We start from the raw sequence: 16,737 nt of genomic DNA, 5'->3' as shown, positions 1-16,737 counted from the left end.
AGCCGGTCCCGCGTCGCCATTATAAGCCGTACGGTCGATATGTACAGCCACCAGCCAGGTCCTGCCCACAAGGCCACAACGCAACGCCAACATACAGCATACATACGCCGCGAGTTGCCCGCCCCGCGCCCCGCTGCTTTCTCCACTCCAAATTTCCAATACTCAGGCAGGCAGGCGGCTGCTAGATACGATGGGCAGCCACGCGGGTGGCACGGAGACGGCGGAGGAGAGGACGCGGGTGTGCGACCTCCCGGAGGCGTGCGTGGCGCACGTGATCGCGCTCACCTCCCCGCGGGACGCCTGCCGCTGCGCCGCCGTCTCGCCCTGCTTCCGCGACGCCGCCGGCTCCGACGTCGTCTGGGCGCGCTTCCTCCCGCCGGACTACCTCCAGCTGCACCAGGCGCCGGCCCGGCGATTCCCGCTCTCGCGCTCCGCCTCCACGGCCTCGGCGGGGGCGGCGGCGTCGACCAAGAAGGAGACCTACCTCGGGCTCACCGACGCGGCCGTGCTGGTGGACGGCGGCGGCATGGCCGTGTGGCTGGCCAAGGAGAGCGGCGCCAAGTGCGTGGCGATCTCGGCGAGGAGGCTCAGCCTGCCGTGGGACGACGGCGAGTTCAGCTGGACGTGGACGCCCCACCCGCTCTCCAGGTACGCCCAACATCTTTTTGTCCCTGTCATTAATTTCTCCTTTCTCCTCACTCCAAATGAACACAACTCAATTGCCAGCTTTAATAACTTTAATTAATTACCAACATAGATCGATCCATGGAGCATATAGTTTGTTCGATTCGTTCCATTTCGTGAATCAATTCTAGCTGCTTTCATGTCGACATGATGACGATTTGAATGGGTGGAACGGACGGGCCATGGAAAGGCAATTGGACTTGGTTTTCTTTCCTTCTTTTCGTGGCGTAGGAAGGCGATTGGAGAGTTGGTTGCGACAAGTGCCTCCATTACCGAGCTCCCTCCACCTCCAGTGGGCGTGCCCGCGTATTGAACAATTCTTTCTCTTGATTAGTATACTATAAGGTGCGAGTGCGAGTGAGTGCGCGGCAGTTGTTTTTGTTTGTGAGACGGCAGCCAAGCAAGTTAAAGATGATGCGCGCTTTCTTCTAGAAACAACACACACCAATTATGTTAGACTGTATTTACATGTGTATATTGTAACGTTGTATACCACCTCATTATATATATATGTGATAGGCCACCCCTAGAGGGTTGTGTCGGTTCCCCCCAAAGTCTATTGTCTTACATGGTATCACGCTAGGTTACGTCCGCTTCCGTCTAAAAACCCTAAACCGCCGCCGCCGCCGCCGCCGTGCCCGCCGTCGCCGTCGCCCGACTGCTATGATGTCCGCCGCTGCGTCCGGCTCCACCGCCACCGGTTTTCTGCCGGCCTCCCTCGCGGCACTTCTCTCGAGGCCGCTGGATGCCGCCTCCCTTCAGGCGCCGATCGGGACACGGAGCGTCGGCTCCCTCTTCGCGCTCCCGCCGGCTGCTACTTCGCCCGGGCAGGCGCTTGTGGCCCACACCGCCGCCGCCCCGTCAACCGCGGCTGTCGCGCCCTCGGCCACTGCGCCGCTGGTGGCGGAGGACGTCGCGCTGGCAGGCTTCGCGGCGTCAACCGCGGCCATCGCGCCCTCTGTCACCGCGCCGGCTGCCCCTCTGACTGTCTTCACGGTGGTCTCACCTCAGCCAGTCTCCTCGATGGGATCGCAGCCGCCGCCGCCGTTTCACTTCGGCCATCTCATCACCATCAAGTTGTCGTCGGACAATTACATCTTCTGGCGCGCGCAGGTTCTTCCGCTTCTTGGGAGTCACTATCTGCTTGGCTATGTCGACGGCTCTCTCCCTTGCCCTCCTGCGTTGGTTGACAGTGTGCACGGTCCGGTCTATAATCCGGCTCACCGTGTCTGGACAGGGCAGGATCAGGCGAACCTCTCCTCCATCCAGGGGTCGCTCTCTCCGGCCGTTGCTGGGCTTGTTGTCTTCGCCAAGACGTCCCACGAGGCATGGACTATTCTTGAGCGCTCGTTTGCGGCACAATCGCAGGCTCGTGTATCTGGGCTCCGTCGCCAACTTGGGGAGTGTCAGAAGCTTGACTCCACCGCCACTTACAACAAAGTCAAGAGTCTCGCCGACACGCTGGCCTCCATTGGACAGCCCCTCACCGACTCCGAGTTCAACTCGTTTATTGTCAATGGTCTTGATGAGGAGTATGACGCCCTAGTCGAGATCATCAATGAGAGAGGCAACTCCACGCCCATGCCAGCACACGAGGTCTTTTCACGCCTCCTGCTTACTGAGCAACGAGTCGAGACGCGCCGATCCAGGGGCAACGGCGCCCTCTCGGCAAACGCCGCCACCAAGGGTGGTCGCTCCTCTGCTTCATCCAGGGCTCCTTCGGGGCAGTCACCACCACCCGCCTCGGCCCCTCCTCCTACTGCGACGCTACCAGGGGCTGGCGGTCCACGTGTGTGCCAGCTTTGTGGTCGCGATGGGCACTGGGCCTCGAAGTGTCACAAGCGCTTTCAGCGGAGTTTTCTTGGTCTCGGCAATGACGGGAAGGATACACGCAACTTTGCTCGTCAGGTCGCCATGGCTGATCGTCCGCCGCCACAGAAGCCACAGGGACACACTCAGTCCTACTCCATTGATCCCCACTGGTACATGGACTCTGGGGCGACAGAGCACCTGACCAGTGAGATGGGGAAGCTTCACACTCGTGAACCCTACCATGGCTCCGACAAGATCCACACCGCCAATGGAGCAGGTATGCACATCTCTCATATTGGTCAAGCATCACTTCTCACTAGACATGCCAATAGGAGTCTTCAACTTCGCAATGTTCTTCGAGTTCCATCTGTGACACGTAATCTTCTTTCAGTTCCTAAACTCACTCGTGATAATAATGTGCTTTGTGAATTTCATCCTTTTGATCTTTTTATTAAGGATCGGGGCACGAGGGACATTCTTCTTAGTGGGCGGCTCTGCCAAGGTCTCTATCGTCTGGAGCATCCTGGCGTCGCTCGCGTCTTTAGTGGAGTTCGGGTATCTCCGTCACAGTGGCATGCTCGTCTTGGTCACCCGGCCACACCTATTGTCCGGCATGTTTTGCGTCGTCATGAGCTTCCTAGTGTGTCTAGTAATAAAGATGTAGCAGGTGATGCTTGTCAGCAGGGGAAGAGTCATCAACTTCCTTTTTCGGAGTCCAGTCGTGAGGTGAAACATCCTTTAGAACTTGTGTTTTCAGATGTATGGGGTCCTGCTCAGACTTCTGTTAGTGGTCATAATTACTATATCAGTTTTGTTGATGCTTACAGCCGCTTTACCTTGCTTTATCTTATCAAACGTAAATCTGATGTGTTTGACATTTTTGTTCAGTTCCAAAAACATGTTGAACGCCTTCTCAAGCACAAAATTGTTCATGTTCAGTCGGACTGGGGTGGCGAGTATCGCAACCTCAACTCCTTCTTTCAGTCGCTTGGGATCACTCACCGTTTAGCATGTCCACATACACATCAGCAGAATGGTTCAGTAGAACGTAAGCATCGTCACATTGTTGAAGCTGGTCTGACTCTTTTGGCCCATGCATCTGTTCCGTTTCGTTTTTGGAGTGATGCTTTCACCACTGCATGTTTTCTCATCAATCGTACTCCCACTCGTGTTTTGAATATGAAGACTCCCATTGAAGTTCTCCTTAATGAACAACCGGACTACACCTTTCTCAAGGTGTTTGGGTGTGCTTGTTGGCCCCATCTCCGTCCATATAACAAGCGTAAGCTCGAGTTTCGTTCCAAGAAGTGTGTTTTTCTTGGTTATAGCTCTCTTCATAAAGGATACAAATGTCTTCATGTGCCCACTAATCGTGTCTACATCTCTTGGGATGTTGTGTTTGATGAGCATGTTTTTCCCTTTGCCAAACTCCCTGTGTCCACTACCGAGCCACCTGTCATGCATTCATCCTCTGTTGCTTCTGACCAATTTGATGATGTTGCATATTCTCCTCTATTGTTGCCTAACCATGGTGCAGGCACTGGTCGTGGGGCTCGTTTGGAGATTCTGGAAGTGCCATCTTCCTCTTCGTCGCCATCGTCTTCATCCTCGGCACCTTCTGTTTTGCATGAGGAGCACATGGCGCCCCTGCATGGCCTCGGTTTCCGTGCTCATGCACGGCCGATCGACGTCCTGGCCCGGTCGCCTCTGGCTTCTGGGCTGCCTTCGCCATCGTCGCGCCCTGCAACCCCGCCGACTGGGCCGGCCTCCTCGGTCCCCGTCTCGCCCAGGGCGTCGGGGCAGTTATCACCAGGCCTGGCCTCGCCCGCCCCTGCCTCGCCCAGGGTGTCTGGGCCCTTCTCATCAGGGCCGGCCTCGCCTGCTCTCGCCTCGCCAAGGCCGTCTGGGCCGGTGTCACCGGAGCTGGCCTCGCCCACTCTCGGTTCGCCCATAGCCTCTGAGCCCCTGTCGTCGGGCCAGTCTTCGCCATGCAGCCCGGAGTCGTCTGTCCCGAGCTCGCCTGAGGTGATTCCTGCATCTCCGGCGACCGTCACGTCTCCGTCACCTTCGCCTCCGCCGGCTCCTGCTGCTGCTCTACGTCCACATACGCGCAGTCGGAGTGGCATTTTTCAGCCTAAGCAACGTCACGATGGCACAGTTGCTTGGTTAGCGGCGTGCATGTCTGCTGCTCTCGCAGATCCATCCTCTGAGCCACGCACGTATCAAGCTGCTATGCGCATTCCTCATTGGAGAGAGGCCATGGAGCAGGAGTATCAAGCGCTTCTTCGCAATCAGACATGGACTCTTGTTCCTCCACAATCACGGGTAAATGTCATTGATTCCAAATGGGTTTTCAAAGTGAAGAGGCATTCTGATGGATCCATTGAGCGCTATAAGGCTCGTCTGGTTGCTCGTGGTTTTCGACAGCGTTTTGGACTTGACTATGAAGACACCTTCAGTCCAGTGGTCAAGCCTACTACCATCAGACTTCTTCTCTCTCTGGCTGTTACTCGAGGTTGGTTTCTTCGTCAGCTTGATGTTCAAAATGCTTTTCTTCATGGTGTCTTGGCGGAGGAGGTTTACATGCGCCAGCCTCCGGGTTTCTCTGATCCGGATCGCCCTGATCATCTCTGTCGTCTGTCCAAGGCAATTTATGGTCTGAAGCAGGCTCCTCGTGCTTGGCATGCTCGTCTTGCAATGGCTCTTCGTGCTCATGGTTTTGCATCATCAACTGCTGACTCCTCATTGTTTCTTCTTCAAAGGCCTGAGGTTACTATGTACTTGTTGGTCTATGTAGATGATATCATTTTGGTCAGCTCCTCTCAGTCGGCTGCTACTGCGCTTGTTCGCTCACTTGGTGCTGATTTTGCGGTCAAGGACCTTGGGAAGCTCCATTACTTTCTTGGTGTGGAGGTTACTTCTCGTGCTGCTGGCCTTGTTATGACGCAGAAGAAGTACTCTCTGGATTTGTTGCAGCGAGCTGGGATGCTTAAGTGCAAACCGACGACTACACCCATGTCTACCACTGATAAGCTCAATGCTGTTGATGGTGTGCTTCTTTCTTCTTCTGATGCGACAGAGTACAGGAGTATTGTTGGTGGGCTCCAGTACTTGACGATCACGCGACCAGCCATTTCCTATGCTGTTAACCGAGTCTGCCAGTATCTGCAGTCACCCCGTGACACTCATTGGTCTGCTGTTAAGCGGATTTTGCGCTATATTCGTTTCACGGTGGCTCATGGTTTGCATATTCGGCCGTCTGACTCTGGTTGTCTTTCAGCATATTCTGATGCAGACTGGGCTGGCAATCCGGATGACAGGCGATCCACGGGGGGTTATGCTGTCTTCTTTGGCTCTAACCTGATTGCCTGGAGTGCTCGGAAAGAGGCTACTGTCTCGCGTAGCAGTACTGAGTCTGAGTATAAGGCTGTGGCCAATGCCACATCAGAGATCATCTGGGTACAGTCCTTGCTTCAGGAGTTAAGTATACCCCAATCACAGCCTCTTGTTCTTTGGTGTGATAATATCGGTGCTACATACCTTTCTGCAAATCCGGTATTCCATGCCCGAACGAAACACATTGAAGTTGACTATCACTTTGTGCGTGAACGTGTCTCTCAGAAGCAACTACAGATCAAGTTTATTTCTTCCAAGGATCAACTTGCTGACATCTTCACCAAGCCATTGCCTTTGCCACAGTTTGAGACTTGCAGGCGCAATCTTACCCTTCTAGATTCATTAGAAAGTGGCTAAGATTGAGGGAGGGTGTTAGACTGTATTTACATGTGTATATTGTAACGTTGTATACCACCTCATTATATATATATGTGATAGGCCACCCCTAGAGGGTTGTGTCGGTTCCCCCCAAAGCCTATTGTCTTACAAATTACAATTAGTCCAACAGCGAGACTTGTTGCAGAATTCACATCCACGAACTGTTGCCTCAATCTACTTCTTCTTTTTTGAAAGGTTTGCATCCACTTCCCATACGTAGTAGACTCGATCTTCTTCCACGCGGAGTACATAAATAACATCTCCCGCCGGAGCACTTTTCCGACGGAGTCGTAGAAATCATCGGCGGCAGGCAGGCAGGAGGATCGAGCAAGTAAGTGCATGCGCGTGCATGTGGCTACGAGTACGAGCCAAGTCAACTCCACCCCCTGCGGTCGGCTGAAAGCCACGCGACTCCCCCAACAATAATACGGCATCCCTCATTAGTTGATCACTCGTCAACTTGCCCACAATCTCACATCAAAAACGAAAAAAGAAAACCCTTACCCACGATCGCCGTCCACGAAATTGGTTGCATCCATGAATGAATTGATCGATGCTCTGTTTGCATCCATGCAACTGTATCCGCGTGCATCATGCGGCTCATTAAACAATGGTATCCTCGCCTGGCTGTGCATCGCATATGATCGATGCAGATTGCGCGCAAGTTTTCCCTTCTATTACTCCCTCCTTTTTTATGTATAAGACTCAATTCAAAAATCTCACCAAACAAGATAGATGATGAATGATAGAATATTTTTTGTAGTTTGCAAAAGCACATAATTAATGCTTTTGTTTTCCTTCAAAAATTATGTTTACGAATGCATTAATTGCAATGCATGCATGCATAAAGTGCATGCATTGGCCAGTTTTCTCTTAATACTTGCATGCAATGATTTAATGCACCTTGAAGTCTGAACATGTGAGGGGATAACCAAATTAAGCCTTATAAAATGGAAAAACTAAAATTTTGAGATAAGCCCTATAAATCGGAAAGGAGGGAGTATCAGATTATAAATAAATTTTAGTACTGCTGCTGGTATCTCTGTGCTGATATTGACTATCACTATCAGCTAGCTGACTTACTTTTTGAGATAAGAGCATGGTTATCCGTGTTAATTACCATGTCATTTAGAGTCAACCTAATAGCCTGCTTATACAATAGTAGAATTTAAATATGTACTGCTTTATTAATATCTAACCAACCTTACAATCTCACAAAATATCTTGGGTCTTGTGCTATAGCCGGCTTTTATTCTACAACCCATTTTCCTTCTCTCTCATCTTCCCGCTCCTCTAACTAAACGAAGATATAATATTTTAGTTCTTATAATCTGCTTATGTTACCCTATTATACTTGCTATAAATAAATGACTTCTCCGGTCCAGATTAATTTAATGGTTTGCCTCTGTATATCAGGTTCGCGGATGTGGCCCAGCTGGTGGACTGCACGTGCTTCGACATCTACGGCCGACTCCCGACCGCCGCGCTCACGCCGGCCACCGCCTACACAGCGTACCTCGTCTTCACCACCGAAGACACCCACCGTGGCCTGAGCTTTCCGGACCAGGAGACCACCGTCAGCGTGGGCGGCAGCGCTCCGTCGCGCCATGCCGTGTGCCTCCGCCCCGACCCCACTGATGCGCGTAGGTTCAGAGACAGCAAAGGTACGGACGACGTCCACGTAAGGGGGCCGGTGCTGCGCGGCGATGGATGGTGGGAGGTGGAGATGGGGCGGTTGCGCACCCGCGACGAGGCAGTGGTGGGGGAGGAGGTGGCGGTGAGCTTCGAGATACTGGGGTGGTACCCCAAGCGCGGGCTCATCGTGGAAGGCATCGAGTTCAGGCCCATCTGATCGATCCTAGCTAGAGACCTCAAGTTATGTTTGTACGCTGAATATCGGTTCATCTCGTCGATGAGCGAGCGCATGCATGTGCGTCTAGTTTGTGAGTAGTAAATTGGACAACTTTGTTGACACATTTCCAGAGCATGTGTCTAGTGATGCCATGGACATAATCGGTGTAGGTGGTGTTTGGCTCAGGTGGATTCTGAAAAAGCTTATGCGAGCAGTGAGCTGTGAAGAAATAATTGTGAGCTAAGAACGAAAGCTGAAAGCCGTTTGGTTGAAGCGATTGTGAAAATTTTGATAATGCCATGAGAGAATGTTTATGTGTTGATTGACCGTAAAACACTTATTTACACATTGAATACAAATTATAAGTTTTAATGTTGCATAGGTTTGAAAAATATGAACAGAACAATTATGGCGAAGTTCTACATCGTCGATACATTCTAATTTTATGGAAAATTCATCAACACTCACAGAAATTGGTACAAATGGTCATATATTTGTATACACATAAATATGAAAAGTTTGGAAGGAAATTATAACTTTTTACAAGCTGTAATTCATATAAAGACCACAAAGGATCTTTGCAAAAAATCACACAATCCTTTCCATTTTCTCCTGGCGGCTGTAAATTTTCCGTCCATGTCCCCTCTCCTCCCGTGTGGCAACTTCATTGTCTCTTCCCAAAAGTTTATTAGGGAGAAGCTTCTTATCTATAGTCTGAAACAAGTCCAACGCCAGACCAGTCATATCGGGTCACAAACTTAAGGTAATCACGATCTTCAGAGTGTTAGTCAAACGGGAGTGATGAAAATATATTTGTAGATTTTTCAATAAATACTCGAAATGGTTTTGAGAGGATCCGGAACCGTTTTAGGGTAACCGGAAGGGTTTCAGAGAGTATTGAGTAATACCAGGTATTACCGATAATTAATATATAGATGAAAAATGTTTCTGAAGATATTAAATTATATATAATATGCTCTAGTAATTGTTAGAGGGATTTTATATTTAATTTAATATCAATGGGTCTAATAAGGCCAAGCGGTGGAGTGGAAATTGGGCCAGCATGGCCCAAGAAGGGAGGCGCCCCCTTTCCTATAGGGGAGGCCAAATTGGGGTTGGGAGAGGACTCCTCGTCCCACTCTAGGCTGGCGCAAGGGGGGAGCTCTTTTAGATACAGGTTTTGGAGCCTCCTCTAGTTTTTCTAGCCCTAGTTCTAGTTGCTCCTAGTTGACTAATTAGAGCTTGGTCTAGTTCCTTTAATCCTCATAATTAGAAGCCAAGTGTGTTTCTAATCTCCTCCCTCTAATTCTTTGGCGATGATTAACTTTGAATGGCGAAGCGCTGCTGGATCATGAAGGTTGCACGCTTGCAACCAAGTAGAGAGGTCGTGCTTTCGGTCTTCGGTTCAAGGGACTGTTCATGGGCGGTTCGTGGGATTGTTCGTCGATGGTTAGAGGGACTCCAAGTACGATATACACCGACACGTTCTTCTTCCGCTGCAACTCAATGACGGTAACGATCGTGATCCCAACTTGTTATGCATCTTCATATTGATCTTGAGTGTGCGTAGGTGTGGATTTTTTGTTTTCTACTATGTCCCCCAACAATGGTATCAGAGCAATTATATGAGTAGGTGCAAGTTGCGATCTAGATCAAATGTGGACGTGAGGGTTTGATGTTCTTGCTTATGCTTCCCTCAAGTGTTGCTTTGGTTCAATTCATTGGCGGCATGCTGAGGCTTTGCACAAAGTTCTAACAATCACTGGGCTCTGACTGTCGACGATCTGCTAACAGTTCTTTGGGCCTCATCATAGTAAAGAATAGTGAACTGCCGCGTACACAAGACGGTGCTGAAGATGGATGATCTTCTAGGGGGGCACGCGTATTTGACAAAGTTTAGTGTGGGGTTAGAGATTTTTAATTAAGTATCTTTCCTCACACACTGATGCTTCTCCGTCGTATCTATAATTTTTGATTGTTCCATGCCAATATTTTACAACTTTCATATACTTTTGACAACTTTTTGTACTATTTTTGGGACTAACATATTGATCCAGTGCCCAGTGCCATTTCCTGTTTGTTGCATATTTTTTGTTTCACAGAATATGCATATCAAACAGAGTCCAATAGCGATAAAAACATACGAAGTTTTTTTGGAATATATGTGATTTTTGAGAAAAAGGATCAACGCGAGACGATGCCCGAGGGGCCCACAAGCCCTTGAGGCACGCCCCCTACCCAGGGCGTGTCCAGGGACTTGTGGCCACCCCGTAGGTCGATTGGAGGTCTCCTTCGGCCGCTAGGAAGCTCATACCAGAATAAAAATCGTGTTAAAATTTCAGCCCAATTGAAGTTACGGATCTCCAGGAATTTAAGAAATGATGAAAGGCCAGAATCAGGAGCGTAGAAACAGAACAAAACAGAGAGAGATCCAATCTCAGAGAGGGTCTCGCCCCTCCGCCACCATGGAGGCCAAGGACCAGAGGGGAAACCCTTCTCCCATCTAGGGGGTAGGCCAAGGAAGAAGAAGGAGGGGCTCTCCCTCCCCCTCTCTTTCGGCGGTGCCGGAACGCCGCCGGGGCCATCATCGTGACGGTGATCTACACCAACAACTTCGCCGCCGTCATCACCAACTCTCCCCCTCTATGCAGCGGTGTAACCTCTCTTTTACCCGTTGTAATCTCTACTTAAACATGGTGCTCAACGCTATATATTATTTCCCAATGATATATGGCTATCCTATGATGTTTGAGTAGATCCGTTTTGTCCTATGGGTTGATTGATGATCGTGATTGGTTTGAGTTGCATGTTTTATTATTGGTGTTGTCCTAAGGTGCTCTCCATGTCTCGCAAGCATGAGGGATTCCTACTGTAGGGTTTGCAATATGTTCATGATTTGCTTATGGTGGGTTGCGTGAGTGACAGAAGCACATACCCGTGTAAGTAGGTTGTTTGCATATGGGAATAAAGAGGACTTGATACCTTACAATGCTACGGTTAGGTTTTACCTTAATGATCTTTAGTAGTTGCGTATGCTTGCTAGAATTCCAATCATAAGTGCATATGATCCAAGTAGAGAAAGGATGTTAGCTTATGCCTCTCCCTCGTATAAAATTGCAATAATGATTACCGGTCTAGTTATCGATTACCTAGGGACAAATAACTTTCTTGTGACAAAAAGCTCTCTACTAAAACTAACTTAGTTGTTTCTTTATCTAAACAGTCCCTAACTTTTATTTACGTGTTATTTATTATCTTGCAAACCTATCCTATCACACCTACAAAGTACTTATAGTTTGATACTTATTCTAGGTAGAGCGAACGTTAAGCGTGCGTAGAGTTGTATCGGTGGTCGATAGAACTTAAGGGGATATTTGTTCTAGCTTTAGCTCCTCGTTGGGTTTGACACTCTTACTTATCGAGAAAGGCTATAATTTATCCGATATACTTGTGGGTTATCAAGACTTTTTTCTGGCGCCATTGCCAGGGAGCAATAGCGTGGGGTGAATATTCTCGTGTGTGCTTATTTGCTTTATCACTAAGTAGATTTTATTTTCTGTTCTAAGTTGTTCCCTATCTTTATTTATGGATATGGAACACGAAATACCAAAAAATTAGGTGTACTTGCTACTCATGGAGGTGGGGATCCTCCTAAAACCCTCGATGCTCGCTATGTGGAAAGTATTAAACACTACTTTGATAATCCCGAGAAAACCCCGTTCAACTTGATAATGGGAGAGATGTTGGATCAACGTGAATATTTTAGGGATTATCGCTTGGCTCTAAAAGGGAAACTGTTATGGGATCAAATTCATATGTTGCATTGGTATGCTTGGAATTTATGCCGGAGATATGATTATACTTGTTGCTCTAGGATGAAGGCTCCACACCTTCCCTTTTCATGTAAATTTAATGATAATGAAAATTGTCTTCTTATGCTACTGGTATATATGATTACTGTGATGTGGAACAAATAGTAGAATGTTTTGCTTTTAAGGGTGCTATTGAAATTGAATCTTTGTTTGAAAAATGTGAAATTTTTGATGATTCTGTTTACAGACCTGGAAATTATGCTATACTTAAATATTTCTATGAGAATTGTGAATATAATGCCAATATTAATGAGTTTATTGAGAAAGTCTCCTCTATCCAAGAAGAGACTAATATTTTGCAGGAATCTATGGAAGAAGAAATTTATGACACTGTAAGCTCACTAGATGAAAAAGATGAGGAGGAGAGCGAAGAACAAAAGGAGGAAGAGCGGATTGATCACCCATGCCGACCTTCTAATAAGGGTAACTCTTTATCCCATACATTGTTTAATTTCCCTTCGTGCCTACCGAAGGATGAATGCTATGATGATTACTATGATCCCTTGGATTCGTTTGAAATATCCCTTTTTGATGTTATTGATGCTTGTTATGCTTGTGGCCAAGATGCCAATATGAATTATGCTTATGAAGATAAACTGCTATAGTTCCTTATGCTCAACATGAAATTGTTGCTATTGCACCCACACATGATAGTCCTATTATCTTCTTGAATTCTCCCAACTACACTATATCGGAGAAGTTTGCACTTATTAAGGATTATATTGATGGGTTGTGTTTTACTACTACACATGATGATTTTGATGAATATAATATGCATGTGCTTGCTACTACTACTTGAAATTATTATGAGAGAGGAACTACATCTCCACCTCTCTATGTTTCCAATACGATAAAATTGCAAGAAACTGATTATACTATGCATTGGCCTTTACTTGATGTCCATGAATTGTTCTTTTATGACATGCTGATGCATAGGAAGAGAGTTAGACTTTGTTGTTACTTGATATATGTTACTTTGTGCTCACTACTAAATCACACATCATTGTTAATTAAAATTGGCTTTGATATACCTTGGGATCCGGGTGGATCCATTACTTGAGCACTATATGCCTAGCCTAATGGCTTTAAAGAAAGCACTGCCAGGGAGACAACCCGAAAGTTTTAGAGAGTCATTTATTTCTGTTGTGTGCTTTTATAAAGTTTTAAAACAAAAAAATAAAGTGGGGAACCTAAAAAAATTCAAAAAGAAAAGTGAAAGTAAGAAAGACGAGCACCGTTGAAGTGGGGGAGCTCCTTGAACTTTGTTCATCCCCATGGAAACTTTGCAAACTTTGATTACAAAAGCTTTTCAACAAAAATAATTATCCCCTTGTACAAATCCATTGTATTATAAAAATAATGTCCCAAGATTTGCTTTTAGGATGATTACATTGATTGTTTGGTTTGTGCAGTGCAAAAACAGAAACTTTAGCTGTAGTGCTTGAATTTACATTTTTTTACTGGAACGTCAAAAGTTTCTGAAATTTTTACAAAGTACTGCTATGCAATTTTTTTATTTTTTCCTAATTTTTCAGAATTTTTGGAGTTACAGAAGTATGGTAGATGTTCAGATTGCTATAGACTATTTTGTTTTTGATGCATTGTTTTGCGTGTTTTGATGAATCTATGGATTGTATTGGTGATATAAGTTGTGGTGAAGTTAGAGCACAGTAGTTATAATGCAAAAGTAAAATATGAATGAGTTTTCAACAATACTTAAAGTGGTGATTTTCTTTATTATACTAACGGATCTCACGAGGGATTTTGTTAAGTTTTGTGTGATTCAAGTTTTCAAGTTTTGGGTGAGATCACGATGGATGAAGCAATAAGGAGTGGCAAGAGACTAAGCTTGGGGATGCCCGAGGCACCCCAAGGTAATATTCAAGTACTCCCTAGCAACTAAGCTTGGGGATGCCCCGGAAGGCATCCCCTCTTTCTTCTAACGACCATCGGTAATTTTACGTGGAGCTATATTTTTATTCGCCACATGATATGCGCAAATTCTTGGAGCGTATTTTGTGTTTATTTTTCCTTGTTATTTTATGCACCATGCTGGTACGATAAAGTCCTTGGTTGATTTATAAAGTGCTTCATGCACTTCAATTATATCTTTTGAGTATGGCTTTATAGAATGCTTCATGTGCTTCACTTATATCATTTGAAGTTTGGATTGTCTGTTTCTTTACACATAGAAAATCGCCATTTGTAGAATGCTCTTTTGCTTCATTTACATTTGTTAGAGCATGGTCATATCTTTTGTAGAAAGAATTAAACTCTCTTGATTCACTTATATCTATTTAGAGAGTTAACAGGAATTGGTCATTCACATGGTTAGTCATAAAATCATACATAAAAACTTGTAGATCACTGAATATGATATGTTTGATTCCTTGCAATAGTTGTCCGATATAAATATGGTGATATTAGAGTCATGCTAGTGAGTAATTGTGGATTGGTAGAAATACTTGTGTTAAGGTTTGTGATTCCCGAAGCATTCACTTATGGTGAACCGTTATGTGATGAAGTCGGAGCATGATTTATTTTTTGATTGTCTTCCTTATGAGTGGCCGTCGGGGACGAGCGATGGTATTTTCCTACCAATCTATCCCCTAGGGGAATGTGTATTAGTACTTTGCTTTAATGGCTAATAATATTTTGCAATAAGTATGTGAGTTCTTTATGACTAATGTGGAGTCCATGGATTATATGCACTCTCACCTTGCCACCATTGCTAGCCTCTCTCATGCCGTGCAACTTTCGCCAGTGCATAAAACCATCCTTATGCCTTCCTCAAAACAGCCACCATACCTACCTATCATGGCATTTCCATAGCCATTCCGAGATATATTGCCATGCAACTTCCATCATCGTCATATACATGACTTGAGCGTTCATTGTCATATAGTCATCATGTATCAGTTTTATCGAGTTGTAATATCACGTTGGAAGTAAATAAAAGTGTGATGATCATCATTATTAGAGCATTGCTCCAGTGAGCAAAGGATGATGGAGGCTATGATTCCCTCACGTCGGGATGAGACTTCAGACTTACAAAAATAAAAAAGGCCAAAGAGCCCAAAATAAAAAAGAGAGGCCAGAGAGCCCAAAATAAAAAAATAAAAAATAAAATAAAATAAGAGAGAAAAAGAGAGAAGGGGCACTGTTACTATACTTTTACCACACTTGTGCTTCAGAGTAGCACCAAGTTTTTCATATAGAGAGTCTCTTAAGTTATCACTTTCATATACTAGTGGGAATTTTTCATTATAGAACTTGGCTTGTATATTCCTATGATGGGCTTCCTGCCCGAGGTCTCCATGAGCAAGCAAGTTGGATGCATACCCACTTAGTTTCATTTGTGAGCTTTCATACACTCATAGCTCTAATGCATCCGTTGCATGGCAATCCCTACTCACTTACATCGATATCAATTGATGGGCATCTCCATAGCCCATTAATTTGCCTAGTTGATGTGAGACTTTCTCCTTTTTGTCTTCTCCTCACAACCACCATATTCTATTCCACCTATAGTGCTATATCCATGGCTCACGCTCATGTATTGCGTGAAAGTTGAAAAGGCTTGAGAACATTAAAAGTATGAAACAATTGCTTGGCTTGTCATCCGGGTTATGCATGATGAAATACTTTGTGTGATGAAGATGGAGCATAGCCAGACTATATGATTTTGTAGGGATAACTTTCTTTGTCCATGTTATTTTGAGAAGACATGATTGCTTTATTAGTATGCTTGAAGTATTATTGTCTTTATATAAAATGATAGACTATTGCTTTGAATCACTCATGTCATAATATTTGTGCCATGATTAGATTATATGATCAAGATTATGCTAGGTAGCATTCCACATCATTTTTTTTAAATTTACCTACTCGATGATGAGCAGGAATTAAGCTTGGGGATGCTGATACGTCTCCGTCATATCAATAATTTTTGATTGTTTCATGCCAATATTCTACAACTTTCATATACTTTTGGAAATTTTTATATTATCTTTTGGACTAAAATATTGATCCAATGCCCAATGTCAGTTCCTATTTGTTGCATATTTTTTGTTTTGTAGAATATCCATATCAAACAGAGTCCAAACATGATAAAAACTTACAGAGATATTTTTTGGAATATATGTGATTTTTGGAAAAAAGAATCAACGCGAGACAATGCCCAAGGGGTCCACAAGCCCTTGAGGCGCGCCCCTTACCCAGGGTGCGGCCAGGGGCTTGTGGCCACCCCATAGGTCGATTGGAGGTCTCCTTCGGCTGCAAGGAAGTTTATATCCGGATAAAAATCGTGTTAAAATTTCAGCCCAATCGGATTTACGGATCTCCAGGAATTTAAGAAACGGTGAAAGGCCAGAATCAGGAGTGCAGAAACAGAAGGAAGCAGAGAGAGATCCAATCTCGGAGGGGCTCTCGCCCCTCCGCCGCCATGGAGGCCAAGGACCAGAGGGGAAACCCTTTTCCCATCTAGGGGGAGGCCAAGGAAGAAGAAGAAGGAGGGGGGCTCTCTCCACCTCTCTCCCGGTTGTGCCGGAACGCTGCCGGGGCCATCATCGTAACGACGATCTACACCAACAACTTCGTCGCCGTCATCACCAACTCTCTCTCCCCCTCTATGCAGTGGTGTAGCCTCTCTTTTACCTGCTGTAATCTCTTCTTAAACATGGTGCTCAATGATATATATTATTTCCCAATGATGTATGGTTATCCTATGATGTTTGAGTATAT

General features: G+C 45.8%; 1 protein-coding gene across 1 annotated transcript; it reads left to right on the top strand.

Moving 5' to 3' along the window:
• Positions 1–72: 72 nt before the first annotated feature.
• Positions 73–8,395, top strand: LOC119332130 (F-box protein PP2-B10-like). Its single transcript, XM_037605297.1, has 2 exons — positions 73–648; positions 7,687–8,395. The coding sequence occupies exons 1-2, from the start codon at positions 191–193 to the stop codon at positions 8,120–8,122; spliced, it is 894 nt and encodes a 297-aa protein (XP_037461194.1). The 5' UTR covers positions 73–190; the 3' UTR covers positions 8,123–8,395.
• Positions 8,396–16,737: the final 8,342 nt, after the last annotated feature.

This window comes from Triticum dicoccoides, chromosome 7A (genome assembly GCF_002162155.2).
Source record: "Triticum dicoccoides isolate Atlit2015 ecotype Zavitan chromosome 7A, WEW_v2.0, whole genome shotgun sequence".
Taxonomy (NCBI): domain Eukaryota; kingdom Viridiplantae; phylum Streptophyta; class Magnoliopsida; order Poales; family Poaceae; genus Triticum; species Triticum dicoccoides.
Note: the sequence above shows the minus strand (reverse complement) of the source record. Positions and strands in the feature narration are given on the sequence as shown.

Bases quoted from the DNA above. Each gene is read 5' to 3' on its own strand.
- LOC119332130 (XM_037605297.1), top strand. From the start codon at position 191: ATGGGCAGCCACGCGGGTGGCACGGAGACGGCGGAGGAGAGGACGCGG. The intron at 649-7,686 runs GTACGCCCAACA...TCTGTATATCAG, and splicing joins ACGCCCCACCCGCTCTCCAG to GTTCGCGGATGTGGCCCAGC.